Below are 14,014 nucleotides of genomic sequence, written 5' to 3' on the forward strand. Positions count from 1 at the left end.
TTCTCCTCTAGGCCCCAGGCCTTTCTTGTTCTCTCTGCACCTGGTTTCTATGCGGTTTCTCCCCCTCAGGCCGTGGGCTCCTGCAGCAGGGCCGGCTCTGCCTTCTCGCAGCCCCAAGGCCGTAGGTCAGTGTCCAAAGCCCCCCAGCCTTGACTGGTGCCCGGGGTCACGGGGCTGGCAGCTCTCAGGGGAGGAGCTGACCTCCCGTCATGCTCTCCGGGCTGCCCACCGTGGCCTGGCCAGAAGCCGGGTCTGGCGCCCAGGCCTTGCCTCCAAGCCCGGCCCCTGGGCCAGCTACCGACCAGTGACTTGCCAGGGGGGGCAGGCCCAGGGCCCAGCGGAGCTCAAGCACCGGCCGCTCTGCAGCAAACGGGCCCAACTGCGCGGCCTTGTCCCAGCACCGCCCCCGCCCAAAGAGGTGGCAGAGGGGGAGACCCTCAGTGTTGGGAGCCATGTGCAGTGACCCCCCCCCAATAACAGCCGGTGTCCCCCTTAACAAACCGTTCTCTGTGAATGTAAGGGAAGGTCCCTGCGCCCGTGCAGCTCCACCCAGAGACAAGAGGCAGGGCCGGGGGCCAGTGCCAGGCCCCTTGTTAGTGCCAGGAGCACTGTGGGGGGCGGGGAGCTCTGAGCCGGCTTCCAGGGGCAGGAGATCTTTGGGGGCAAAGCCCGGCAGGCTTGGCTGGGGCAATGTGGGTCCGCCTCGAGAGCACGCGCCCGGCCGGCAGCGCCTGCGAGGTGCGCCTCAGGCGCAGCGCGTGCAGCACGGCAGTGGGGGATTGCGGGGGCCGTGTGGCAAGCGCGTGCCGCGGAGTCCGCCTCAGGGCCTGTGGGTCAGCGCCTGTGGTCGCCTCGGGCACGCGCCGGTGCAAGCGCGGGCACGTGGGGGGTTGCGGGGGGCGTGTGGGTACAAGCGCGCGCACGCGGGGTCCGCCTCGGGCACGCGCCGGTACAAGCGCGCACACGCGGGGTCCTCCTCGGGGCCTGTGGGTACAAGCACGCGCACGCGGGGTCCGCCTCGGGCACGCGCCGGTGCAAGCGCTCCCGCCGCCGGCGCCGCTTTTCCCGCGCGTGGCCGCGGGGCTTCGGGCGCGTCTTTAGCGGAGCGGAGCGGGCCGGGTGCGCGCCCGGGCCAAGTTCACGGGCCGCGGCGGAGCCGGCAGCTTGGCGGCGGGACTACAAGTTCCAGGGTCCCCAGCGGCGCGTCCCGGGATCCGCAGCCGCTCGCTCCGGCCGGGCCGCGGGCGCTCTCCGAGTCCTCCCGGGTCCGAGCGCGCGCGGGGGCGGGGGCGTCCTCCCGATGCCGGGGGCCAGCCGCGGGGCAGCCGGCGGGGCTCGGGTGCTGGGCGCCGTGCGGGGCCTCTGCGCGCGCCTCGCCGCCCCCCGCCGCCCCCCAGGCACGTGCGGCGGCCTCCGGGCGGCCCCGGGCGCGCGCGCACTGGCGGCGGCTCCCCGGGCGCAGCCCCGCTTGGCGCCGCGCCTCCTCTGCCGGGCACAGGGAGCCGGGCGGGCCGGCGTGCGCACTTGGGCGGCCGCTCCCCCTCTGGCCATGGCGGCCAAGGTGGACCTCAACACCTCCACCGACTGGAAGGAGGCCAAAGGTAAGGGGCCGACCCCCGGACCCGGCAGCCCCTCCCCCCGGAGCTGGGACCCCCCCCCCCCCGGCGGGCCCCGCCTCGGAGCCTGGGCCCCAGCGCTCCCCACGCCCCCTCCCCGCGGGCCGGAGCCGGGGCCGCTTCTCCGCGGGCGGAACTTTGGCCAAGTTTCTTAACCTGTGGCGTCCGCGGCTGCCCCGGTGCCGGCACGTGCGCCTCCCGCCCGGGAGACCCGGGGATGGGGCCGCCGCTTAGCGGGGAGGGGCCGGGCTTGGAGAAGTAGCCCCGGAGCCCCTCGGGACTTCGGGGTTTGTCCGCCTGTAAAAGAGCCGCTGCCAAAGCTCCTTCTCCCTCCGCCGCTCCCGGAACCGAGCGCTTGGTGGTCGCTTTGTCCTGGGGGACTTTGAGGAGGGTGGGCACCTGGGGGGGCGGCGGGTGCCCGTGTGAGAGGGGGGTGAGTGTGTGTTGGGGAGCGCTCTTTTTTGAACCTCTGGACCCAAGACATTGTTTCCCCCCTTGTCCCCTCCCTCAGACTTCTTCCTCCTCCCCTGCCCCCCCCATGGCCGGTGCTCCCTGGCCCTGCCCCCCATGGCCGGTGCTCCCTGGCCCTGCCCCCCCCATGGCCGGTGCTCCCTGGCCCTGCCCCCCCCATGGCCGGTGCTCCCTGGCCCTGCCCCCCCCCATGGCCGGTGCTCCCTGGCCCTGCCCCCCCCCCATGGCCGGTGCTCCCTGGCCCTGTCCCCCTGGCTCTTGATGAGCCTGGCAGGCTGCCTGCGCCCTCCCTCTGCCCTTGGGCACAGATAGGGAGGAGAAGCCGGGGTCGGCTTGTCCCTGGCTGCTCTCCCAGTCCTGGAAGGGAGGCGGGCTGGTGGGCTGGGAAGGCTCTCCGTGTTCGTCTCGCCTCGCGGCCTCCCGGGCATCTCGAGCTGGACGTCCTGTGACTATCTCCAGCTCAAGGCGCTCGGCTCGAGCTCTCCCCAAGCCGCCCCTCTGACCTTTGGCACCGACATCTTCAAGGGCGCCGTCCCCCAGCCCCCTCCGCCGCCACCCCTTCTGTCTCTGGGAGTCCTTCCTGGGGTCCGCCCACCCCCCCCCCCAGCCCACTTCTGGCTCCTTCCCCCTCCTGCCCTCCCCTCGGCCAGGGGCACACACCGGGGAGGCCTGCCCGTGCTCCCGGCCCGTGCTCCCGGCCCGTGCTCCCGGCCCGTGCTCCCAGCCCGTCCTCTCAGCCCGTCCTCCCGGCCCGTCCTCTCAGCCCATCCTCCCGGCCCGTCCTCCCGGCCCGTCCTCTCAGCCCATCCTCCCAGCCCGTCCTCTCAGCCCGTGCTCCCGGCCCGTGCTCCCGGCCCGTGCTCCTGGTCTGTCCTCCCCACCTGCCCTCCCTCCTCCCACCCGGCAGCCCCCTCAGCCCTCTCCTGTTAGAGCGCGGGCTCCTGGAGGGCAGGGGTGGGTTCCCTGCTCGGGGGCCCTCAGTGACGGGCTGTTGGCTGATTGAGCCTCCCTCAGGCTCAGAACGTCGGTCACGTTCCTCGCTGGCCCTCAGAGGGTCCAGATCCAGGATCCTCCGGACGGTGCGAGAGGCTGGGGAGTGTCCGCCCGCAGTTGGCCTGGGAGTTCAGACGTTTACTGCCTGATCTCTGGTTGGACACAAATCCCCTGGGGCCTCAGTTTTGCCATCTGTGAAATAGGTATAATGGGAGTGTCTGCCCCATCTGCAGAGAGGGCAGGGACCTCAAGGAAAGGGAGCAGTGGCCGGTGTTGGCCAAGGTCACACAGCGGGAAGGAGGGGAACGCTGTGTCCTGGGGGAGGGAGGGAGGTCAGGTGTGTAGGGAACCAGGGAAGGCTTCCTGGAGGAGGGGATGCTGGGGCTGGGCCTCCAAGGGGAGGGAGACAGAAAGCTTTCTCGGCTGCTTACGGAACCCTGGCACGGCCATTTGGGCAGGGGCGCCCCCCAGAAATGCCTTGGGGCTGTGGGGGGAGGCTGAGAGAATCAGCCAGAGTGGGGGGGGGGGAAGGACCGCAGCCGGCTTTCCCCAGCCCCCACCTTGCAAAGGAGGGGAGACGGGGCCCAGAGTCCCACAGCACGGACCCGGGACTGCCGCCTTCCGGCCTGGCCTTGCCGGCCTCGCTCCCCAATCTGTGGTCCCAGGAGGGGGTCGCACTTCTGCAGTGTGTCAGAGGGCGCCAAGGGCCTGGGGGGTGGGGGTGGGGAGATGGGAGCCCCTGCTGCTGCCTCAGCTCTGGGGACCTACAGGGCAGCTTCTCCAGAGGGCTCTGGGTCCTGGGGTCATGACCTCCCCCACTCTGCCCCCCTTCTCTCCTTTCCTTCCTCCCTCCCTCCCTTCCTCCTTTCCTCCTTCCTTCCTTCCTTCCTTCCTTCCTTCCTTCCTTCCTTCCTTCCTTCCTTCCTTCCTTCCTTCCTTCCTCCCTCCCTCCCTCCCTCCCTCCCTCCTTCTTTCCTTCTCCTCTCTTCTCTGTCTTCCTGTGTGTCTCTCTTTCCCTCTCTTTATGTCTGTCTCTTGGTCTCTTCATTTCTTTCTCCCTCTCACCCTCCTCTCTCTGTCTCTTTCTGTCCCTGTCTCTTTCTGCCTTTGTTTGTCTCTGTGTTTGTCTGTCTTCTGTCTCAGTGTGTCTCCCTTTCTCTCTCTGTCTCTGTCTTTGTCTCTCTGTGTTTGGCTTTCTGCCTCTGTCTCTCTCTTTCTCTTTTCTGTGTATTTCTGTGTCTCTGTGTCTCCCTTTTTCTGTCTCTGTCTCTCTCTTTCTCTTTCTGTGTATTTCTGTGTCTCTGTGTCTCCCTTTTTCTGTCTCTGTCTCTCTCTGTCTCCCTCCCTCCTTCCTCTTTCTCTCTCCATCTCTCTCTCTGTCTCTGTTTCTCTGTCTGTCTCTGTATACATTTATCTGTCTCTCTCTCTCTCTCCGTCTCTGTCTCTCTCTCTCCGTCTCTGTCTCTTCTTTTCTTCCTCCCTCTCTCCCTCCCTCCTTCCTCTTTGTCTCTGTCTCTGTCTCTTCCTCCCTCCCTCCCTTCTTCCCTCCCCCACGGTTATTTCCGTAAGCAGACCAGGCACCTGTCACTCTGAGTATTCTCTTGCAGAGCCTGCAGATGGAACCAGGCAGGTGCTGGGGCCTTTGGCCCAGGGAACACTGGGGGCCTTTGGTTTCCCAGAACTTTGGGCAGGGTGTGGGCTGCCCCGCCTCCTTTCCTGTCTTCTCTGTCCTGTTTTTGTCCTTGTGTTCAGCTTGCATTTGGGACATAATAATAACACATATAATAATAACTGATGATTGCAGAGCACTCGGCACAGCGTCCGGCACGTAACAAGTGCCGTAAAACCCTGGCTGTTATTAGTTATATTTAAAAAGCGCCTTAGGTTTACATTCTGCTATTTACACCGCACCGAATCTCATTTTGTTCCATCTGTATAAAAACCCTGAGGAGGAAATGGAGGCAAACGGGGTTAAGTGACTTGTCCAGGGGTGCACAGCTAGGAAGTGACCATCTCGCTCTGGAGCTGGTGGGAGCCATCTGGCTTATACTTTTCATGTTACAGATGAGTAAATCAAGGCCTGCGGGGCTTAGGTGAGGGATTTGAGCTGAAACCCCTGAAGTTCAGGCAGAACAAGGGGTACCTTTTATTTTTGTATTTTGTATTTTTTTGTTTTGGAGGAATTTGAGTTCTTTCTTTCTTTCTTTCTTTTTAAATGTTATTTGTTTTCTTTTCTTTGTAGTATTTTTTTATAGAATTTTTACAGTATTTTATTTTTCCAATACACAGAAAGATAGTTTTCCTTTTTTAAACCTTGTACAAGTTCACCTTTGGAAAACCTTGGCGTTTCAAATGTTCCCCCTCCCCAAGACGGCAAGCAGGCTGAAATAGCTTAAACTCGTGCCCTTCTTCTAAACACGTTTCCCTATTTGTCACATCGGAAAAATCAGATCGACGGGGAAAGAACACGAGACAGAAAAAGCCTAGAAAACAACAAAAAGTGCAATTGCCTGCTCTGGTCCCCGTTCGGTCTCCGTAGGTCTCTCTCTGAGTGTGGACGGTTCCTCCATCCCAAGTCTGGAAGTGCCCATTGCACAGAGGAGCCTCACCCACCAGAACTGAGCATCGTAGAGTGAGATTATACTTTTGCTAGTTATTAAAGATTTTATTCATTATTATTTAAATTCCATTCATTAATATAGACTATATTGAAATATATTTATGTAAATAAGTGTACAAATAAATATATATTTAGATATACATTTTAATATGTCATATATATAAACTTAAATATTATTTAAATAAACACATTATTTAATGCATTAATTATGCTCCTCGTTCAATGACCCTCCGGTTTTTATGGCTCACACTCAATTCTGTTTAAGTTCTCAGAGTCTCTCTTATGGTCACATCCAGCGCCCTCATTGACCGGGTTCCCCAATTCTCAGAGGGTCCCTCCTCCTCCCCAGCACGACACCCATGCTGCAGGCCTCCATGGTCTAGGGGGCCGGCCCTCCCAACTACACTTCCGGCAGAGTTATCTCCTTGCAGGACAGGAAACGTTCGCTCCCTCTCGGCACCGAGAGTCATCAAGGCGCTCCCCACTCTGGGGACCTCCAGGTTCCCCCGGGCCACCTATTGGCCTGGGCGGGCAGGCTCCTGGCGCCTGGAATCCCTTGGGAATCGGAGTTTTCCAGGCCCAGCCTGAAGGCGGGAGGGAGGCCAAATAGGGAATTGAGAGGCAAGGAACCCAGAGGATGGGAAGAAACAGGGGAAAGGGCGAAGGAAACAGGGCAAAGGAAATGGGGGCAAAGGAAACAGGGATGAAGGAAACAGGGGCAAAGGAAACAAGGGCGACCACTCCCAGGATTGGGGTGAGGGTGGAAGGGGAGAGCACAGGGCGCCCACCAACTCTGGGGGCTATTATCATACCCATTTTATGGATGAGGAAACCGAGGCACAAAAACCTCAGCAAGAGTGTCCAGAGTCAACGCTCATAAGGAGGAAGCGTTTGGACTCCTGGTGAGAACAGGCCCGGGCCCACGGGCAGGCGGATCGCTTCTCCCAAGATGCTGCGAGAAAGCAGCCACCGCTGCTGCCTCCTCTCCCCTCCCGCGAGCACTTCTTAAAACAGACCATTTAACCCGAGCTTTTATGGTCCCGGCTGTGCTGGCCCCCCCCGCCCGGCCCGAGGGCCGCACTCACTCCCGGCAGCTGGGAAGCCCCTTTCGAGGTCAGGCGCGCTCATCACGATTTATGGTGAACATCTTTTTATACACCTGCTCCGTCAGCTGTGAAATACCCATTCTCTCAAGATAGAAAGCAAGGATGTCTGTGTTAGGGCTTTTACGAGGGCTCGTCGAGCTGCCCTCCGCGGCCGGAGGGAAGTGGGGCAATGGGGCCCTTTGTGTCCAGAGAGGGGGCACGGGGACCTTTACAACCAGAGAGGGGGAGCACAGGGCCCCCCGTGGCTAGAAATGGGGGGTCATGGGGCCCTCTGTGGCCGGGGGGGGGCACAGGGCTCTCCTTGCCCGTGGCTCTCTGCCCTGGGGGCTGAGGCTTTGGGCCTTGGGGGTCCCCAAGGAGAAAGGAGCCTGCCTGGCCAAGGAGCGTCCTCCTAGCTGTTTTCTTTCTCCATGAAATCAGGGACCGTCAGAGCTGGGGCCCCAGAGACCGTCCAGTCCATCTACTGTAGAGATGGAGAAGCCAAGGATCCCGGGGAGGGGCAGGTGACTGCCCCATGTTGTCCCAGCTTCAGACCTCGCAGGCCCCAAGTCACCTTGGGAGGAGAGGGGGCCGTTGACTGCCCAGCTTGCGCCCTCCCTTGGGGCAGTTCTGTGGGGAGGACCGCGGGGTTTCGAAGGCCGGACCAGCAGAGGGCCGGCCCTGTCCAAGGAAAGTGGTGGCTGAGGTCGTGCGGCCCTTGGAACAGTGTGAAGTCACCCCTGATGGTCTTGAACCCGGGTAGTGGCTGTTAATCTGCTCCCGTGGTCTCCCTTCAGAGGTGGAGGGAGGAGCCTGAAGACTTTGCAGTGGTCACTCAGAGTGGGATTTGAGTCCAGGTCCGACTCCATATCCGCTTGGTGCTCCATTCAGATCTCGATACTCCCTCTGGCCTTCCCTTCTGCCCTGCAGCCGCCTCCCCCTCGGCCAGCATGGGGGCTCTGGTCTGTTCAGGGGTCAGTGCTCTTTTCTTCATCCCTCCTCCCTGGGGGATGCCCCACTGCTTCTGCTGGGTCAGGAGACCCCCCCCCCCCGTTCTCTCCCCAATTCCACCCTCCAGCCCTGCGGGACCTTAGGCCAGCTCCTCCCTTTCTCTCTCATTTCTGAGACCCCCGGTCCCCTGTGAGATTCTGCCCCTCTGTGCCAGCACTGTGGCTTACTGGGTCAGGACTGCAGCCGGGCCCCCTCCACTGGGCTCGAGGGGGAGAGGAAAGGGGCAGAGGGTGGGGGTCTGTGGGAAGTGTTTGTAGCTTTGGGTCTTTTTTAGAAATCTCCCTTCATGGGGGGGGGGGGCTGTCATCACAGACTCATGGAACTGATAGGACCTTAGAGATGGGTGGCTACAGATGGGGAAACTGAGGCCCAGGAAAACTGAGCTGCCACGAGGATGTCTCTTCTCCAGTGCAGATCAGTACCTTCTCTGGGGCTTTAGACCCTAAAGTAAGGGTCTTTGTCTTTACTAGAGGCCGTGAAAGAGCAGCACGCTAGATTTGGAAACGGGAAAACCTGAGTTCTCATCCTGCTTCTTAGCTCCCTCCTGTGGGTGACCCCCAGTGAGTCACAAGCAAATTTCTTGTTCATCTTGAATTAAAATCCAAAATAAGAAAGAAAAAGGAGGAAAAGTATATGTGCAGAGTGGGACACGAGAGGACTGAGAGTAATTTTATGAAAGAATAAATTTCCATTCCAGGAAAACACAATAAGTGCCACATGGTGTTTCCCAAGTCGCCCAGATTTTCTTTCCGTAGGTTTTCTTTTGCTCTTTGCTGTGCACTTTTTACTTGACTCTTTCCTGTTGCTCCCTCCTCCCTAAGAAGGCCATTACTGTGCTCCTTTTATATCTGTCTCTGTATGTACGTGTGCGTGTGTGTAAGCCCAGATCGCTATAAACATACTCGTATCCACTCATATCTGTCTCTGTGTGAATGTGCGTGTATATATGTGTGTTCTAATACGTGCAGATCTACAGATATAATAAACATGCTCATGTTCACATACGCTTATATCTGTCTCTATGTCCATATGTATACATTCACACATATATATGCACAGATATCAATAAACATGCTCATATATTCACAAACACTCATCTCTATATATCTGTACTTATATATTTTTATACCTGCCCATGTACAGATCTATAAGCGTGCTCATATGCACTCATATCTGTCTCTGTGAATGAACACGTGTATCTATGCATGTATTTATGCACATGCACAGATATTTACAGACTCGCCTCTGTACGCACATGTCTCTATGCATGTTGGCGGGTATATATGTATATTTTAACACATACAGATCTACAGATATCAAGAAACATTCATATATATTCATATGCGCTCATCTATAGCTGTACGTGGATCTATATTTATACCTACACATGCACAGATATCTAGAAACATACTCATACGTTCATAGACACTTATAATCTGTCTCTGAATGTATGTATGTACGTGTGTGTGTGTGCATTTCTATGTGCATGTACATTGATAGATGCTCATCTATATCTGTACATATATATTTTTATAGACACACATATATGTCAATAAACAGGCTCATATATTCCTATACATTTATATCAGTCTCTGTCTGTATGTACGTGTGTGCATATCTATGTATTTATACATATACATGCACAGATATTTACAAACACACTCCTCTATATTCATCTACACTGATATCTCTTTGCATGTCTGTGTGTATATATGTATTTTTAATACGTGTGTATGTACACACATCAATACACACTCATATACATTCATCTATATTTGTACATGTGTATGTATTTATACACACACATGTAGAGATATCAATAACACACATATTCATATATATTTCTATCAGTCTCTGTATGTACGTATGTGTGTATATCTATGTATTTATACATACACGTGCACAGATATTTACAAACACTCCTCTGAATTCATCTACACTGATATCTCTTTGCATGTCTGCGTGTATATATGTATTTTTAATACATGCATGTGCACACATCAATAAACATATATATCCATATACATGCATCTCTATCTGTACATGTGGATGTATAAATGTATGTATGTATTTACACACACATGTGCAGATATCAATAACACATATTCATATATATTTCTATCAGTCTCTGTATGTACGTATGTGTGTATATCTATGTATTTATACATACACGTGCACAGATATTCACACTCCTCTGAATTCACGTGCACTTATACCTGTTTTTGTTTGCCTGGATATATGCATATTTAATACATGCATGTGTACAGATGTCAAATAACATGCTCGTGTGTATCCATAGACACTCATCTATATCTGTATATCTGTATGTGTGTATATATAGACACATGCATGTATAGATATCAATGAACATGCTCATGTGTTCGTATACACTTATATCTGTCTCTGTATACTTGTTATATCTATGTATTTAGACACACACACACACAGATCCTCACACACACACTCCTCTGTATTCGCATGCACGTATATCTTCGCGTGTGTTTGCGTGTACATGTGTATGTTTTAATGCACACGTGTGTGTAGAGATCACTAAACCCACTCACATACATTCACACGCGTGTACGTAAGACCAGGCCCTGCTTGTTTCCCCCTTTTCTCTCTCTGAGCACGGACGGCCTCTCCCTTTGTCAGTTCGAGTCTTTCCCTGGGTTTGAAGATGGACCGGCTCCGCGTTTCCCAGCGAGATTCCAACCCCATCGCGGCCCCGAGAGCGGGACGTGATTCCCCCGGTCTCCGGGTTCTGCCCGTTCTCGGCCACACGGATTTTGTTGTCGCAAGAAAACTCTCCTCTCAAAAACCGCAGTTTCCCCGTTTCGGACCCAGCGCGGCTGCCCCGCGTGAGGCGCTTTCAGGCCGGACCCCGCGAGTCTCTGTCCTGGCGTTTCCTCTCCCGGTTTCCTCGGAACTTCCGGCCTCCTTCTCTTCCAGACGACCTTCGTTACTGTTTTCTCACTCAGTAAGATCATTTTTTAGCCATTTAACCGGTTTTTCAGACATAGATGAGGCAAAACTGTCATCTTTAAGTTGCGCAGGTGACTTCTCGGTCTCGGTTTCCTCACCTGTAAAAGGAATCCGGCCCCGTCTCACAGGGGTGAGGTGTCTACGCGCCTTAAAGCAGTATGTTTTTATTTAAACTACGCGATGTATTACATAAATACGGGCCATTATTGTGACGAAGGAGAACGACTATATTCAGAGCAGCCGCTAGTGTGGAGTCTGGGGCTCCTGGGGTAAAGCCCAGCTTTACCTCGCTGTGTGACCCTGGCCCCGTCCCTGTACTCTGATTGCCGGAGGAGGGCGTGGCCGAGGGACCCCACACGGGCCTGACTGAGAAAACCCCCGAGTGATGGTTATGTTTATTATTAGGGCGGGACTGCGGCCTTGCTTCTATAACTCTTCTGACGCCGGTTCTGGTAACCGCCCTGTTACCCTTATGCTGAGGGACCCGCTGACCGCCCAGGGGCCCGGACACGGCCCGGCCTCAGAGAACGGCCCGGGGTCCCTCGGCCCCATGCTCAGAGGCAGGCCCGGGGTCCCTCGGCCCCATGCTCAGAGGCAGGCCCGGCCCCCGGCCCCAATCCTGGCCCGGCTCCCGAGCCCTCTGAGAGGGACCCCCTGACCGCCGAGGGGCCCGGACACGGCCCGGCCTCACAGGAGGGTCCCTCGGCCCGAGGCTCAGAGGCAGGCCCTGCCCCTGACCCCGCTCCCGGCCCGGCCCCTGGGCCTCCGCGCCGCTGCTTGGGAGAAAGCCCTTGGGAACCGGCAGACAGAGGGGTCTCCCGCCGGCACTGAGGCCGTGTTTGCATTACCTGCCGTGGGTGCCGGGAAGAGTGAAGAGTCCTGAGCGGGAGGTGGGATGGGGGCCCACGGAGCCTCTGAAGCCGGGCCAGACCCGGAGCACCCCCCCCGGGGAGGGGAGAGCGCAGGGGGGGCAGTTGGGGGCTCTGAGGGCCCAGCCAGCCCCCCTTCCCTTACCCCCATTTAAGTGTGGGACGTGGGGCCGCTGCCCGAGGGCTTGCTGGACGCTTACCCCAATTGAGCCGTTTCTTGTCCCGTTCTCGACGTTCCTTTGGGCAGATTTGGGGCTCCGGGCTTTTCTCGGTCCCGGCCGTGTCCCTCCCCAGGCCGATGGTGGGGGGGGGGGGGCGTCCTGCTGGGCCAGAAGAATCAGAGGGAAAAGGAGAAGCCCCAGAAAGCTGGGACCGAACTCAGAAAACCGGGGGCCGGCTCGGGCCTGGGGGGCTCCAGGCTTTCCCTCCGACCTTGGTCTTTGCCTCAGTTTCCCTGCCTGTGAAACAGGAGCGCCCCCTCCCCCCCTGCACTCTCCTCTGCAGCTCTATCTCACTTTTGTTTAATTGTCTAACAAGGAGGGACCTCCTCAGGCCCAGGGCGGATGCGGGCCCCACAACGGCCTCTAGGTGGTGCCATTGAGCCGCCTTCTTGGCCGCCTCTGCCCACCTGCTGAGCTGAGGGCCCGGTGCCATTTTCTAGAATCCCAGAATGAAGGCCTTCGGAGCTTCCCGGGCCCTCCCTGTGCCCCCACCCCCCAAGCCTGGCCCACCCTGTGTCCCCCCCAGTCCACCCCGGCCCTCCCTGCCAGGAGTCGTCTCCCCCTTGGGCAGCGCGTCCGGATGAGCCGTGGGTGGCCAGAAATGGCAGAGAATCCCCTTGGGAGAGGGCCGGGGGTTGCCTGGGACGCTCCGTCTAGAGCCAGGAGCCCAGGGGCCGGTCCCCCCATTTCACAGACAGGGAGACTGAGGCACGTCCAGTTTCCGGGGGAAGAAAGGCCGTCTGGGCGTGGGCGAGGGAGGGGGAGGAGCAGAGGGGCGTCAGACCCCTGCCCTGTCAGGGACAGTCTCTCTGAGGGGCGTCTCCTCCCTCCCTGGCTCGGGGGTCGGACTGAGGGAGGAGCTTCCCGGGTGGGGGTCCGTTCTGTGCCTCAGTTTCCTCATCTGTGCAGTGGGAACAACGAGGGCCCCTGTGCCCAGAGTGGTTGGGACGGGCCTGAAGCCCCTAATTCTCTCTCCCGCAGCTTTCCTGAAGGGCCTGAGTGACAAGCAGAGGGAGGAGCATTATTTCTGCCGAGACTTTATCAAGCTGAAGAAGATCCCCACCTGGAAGGACGTGGGGAAAGGTAGGAGGACCCCGGGGGGCCGCAGCTCGGGGGTCCCTGGCCTTGGGGGGTCCCTGGCCTTGGGGGCACAGCTCGGGGGTCCTGGGGAGGCTCGGGGGTCCTTGGCCCCAGGGGGGCACAGCTCGGGGGTCCCTGGCCTTGGGGATCCTTGGCCCCAGGGGGGCACAGCTCGGGGGTCCTGGGGAGGCTCGGGGGTCCCTGGCCTTGGGGGGTCCCTGGCCTTGGGGGCACAGCTCGGGGGTCCCGGGGACTGTGACTCGGTGCCCCCTCCCCCCACCGCCTCGATGTCCCCGCCGGACACCGGGCACTCCTTCAACCAGAGGAGCTTGTGTTTACTTTCAATGAGCATCACTAACGATGACAGAGTAAGAACATTCACAACCAGCGCTGTCACCGCTCCCCCTCCCGCTCTGCGGCCGCCTTGGCGCTGGGTCACCGGGAGGGGCAGGGGCACCCCCGGGGCACGGCCCGAGCCCCCGGCCAAGGCTCCCGTCACCCTTTCAGGGGCGGCCAGTAAGGAGGAGGAGCCGCAGTACAGGAAGGACAAGGCCCTGAATGACAAAATCTCGCTCTTCCGGGGCGACATCACCAAGCTGGAGGTGGACGCCATCGTGAACGCGGGTGAGTGCCGGCCTCGTTTCGGGCCCGGGCCCGGGTCAGGGGCGCGTGTGGGGCGTCGTGTGAGAAGCGGGGCCGGCGGCTCCTGCCCGGGGCCTCCCCGGGCACCCTCCGGTTCCGAGCCCGCCTCTGTGGGCCCTCGCCCGGTGCCCCTGCTCAGAGCCCGCGCGTGGCTGGGGCCGGTTGTCGGGGGTCGGCCGGGCGCCGGCAGGGGCGGGCGTGGGCGCGGGGCAGCAGCAGAGGGGCCTGTGGGGGAGGGGGCAGGGGGCGCCCGTGCGGGCCCAGAGGGACAGAGAAGGAGCCGGGCAGCCGGGCATCCCGGTGTGCCCGGGGGGGGCTGTTGCGTCTCCGGCTTCCTGGTCTCTCTGCCCGTCCCTCCAGCTCCGAGCTAATGAGACCTGGCTCCTGTGGCAGGGAGGCCGAGCCAGGGAGCGGCTCCGGGAGG

General features: G+C 59.0%; 1 protein-coding gene across 2 annotated transcripts in view; it reads left to right on the plus strand.

Moving 5' to 3' along the window:
- The first annotated feature begins 900 nt into the window (after positions 1-900).
- MACROD1 (mono-ADP ribosylhydrolase 1) overlaps positions 901-14,014 on the plus strand; it is a 137,596-nt gene continuing 124,482 nt past the window's right edge. The window contains exons 1-3 of one of the 2 annotated variants that reach the window (XM_031942621.1): positions 901-1,601; positions 12,850-12,951; positions 13,456-13,572. In XM_031942621.1, coding sequence (XP_031798481.1) covers positions 1,301-1,601; positions 12,850-12,951; positions 13,456-13,572 — 520 coding nt within the window. In that variant the 5' untranslated portion in view covers positions 901-1,300. The remainder of the gene's footprint in view (positions 1,602-12,849; positions 12,952-13,455; positions 13,573-14,014) is intronic. The other variant, XM_031942620.1, reaches the window with a different exon arrangement.

Source organism: Sarcophilus harrisii, chromosome 6 (assembly GCF_902635505.1).
Source record: "Sarcophilus harrisii chromosome 6, mSarHar1.11, whole genome shotgun sequence".
In the NCBI taxonomy this organism is placed as follows: domain Eukaryota; kingdom Metazoa; phylum Chordata; class Mammalia; order Dasyuromorphia; family Dasyuridae; genus Sarcophilus; species Sarcophilus harrisii.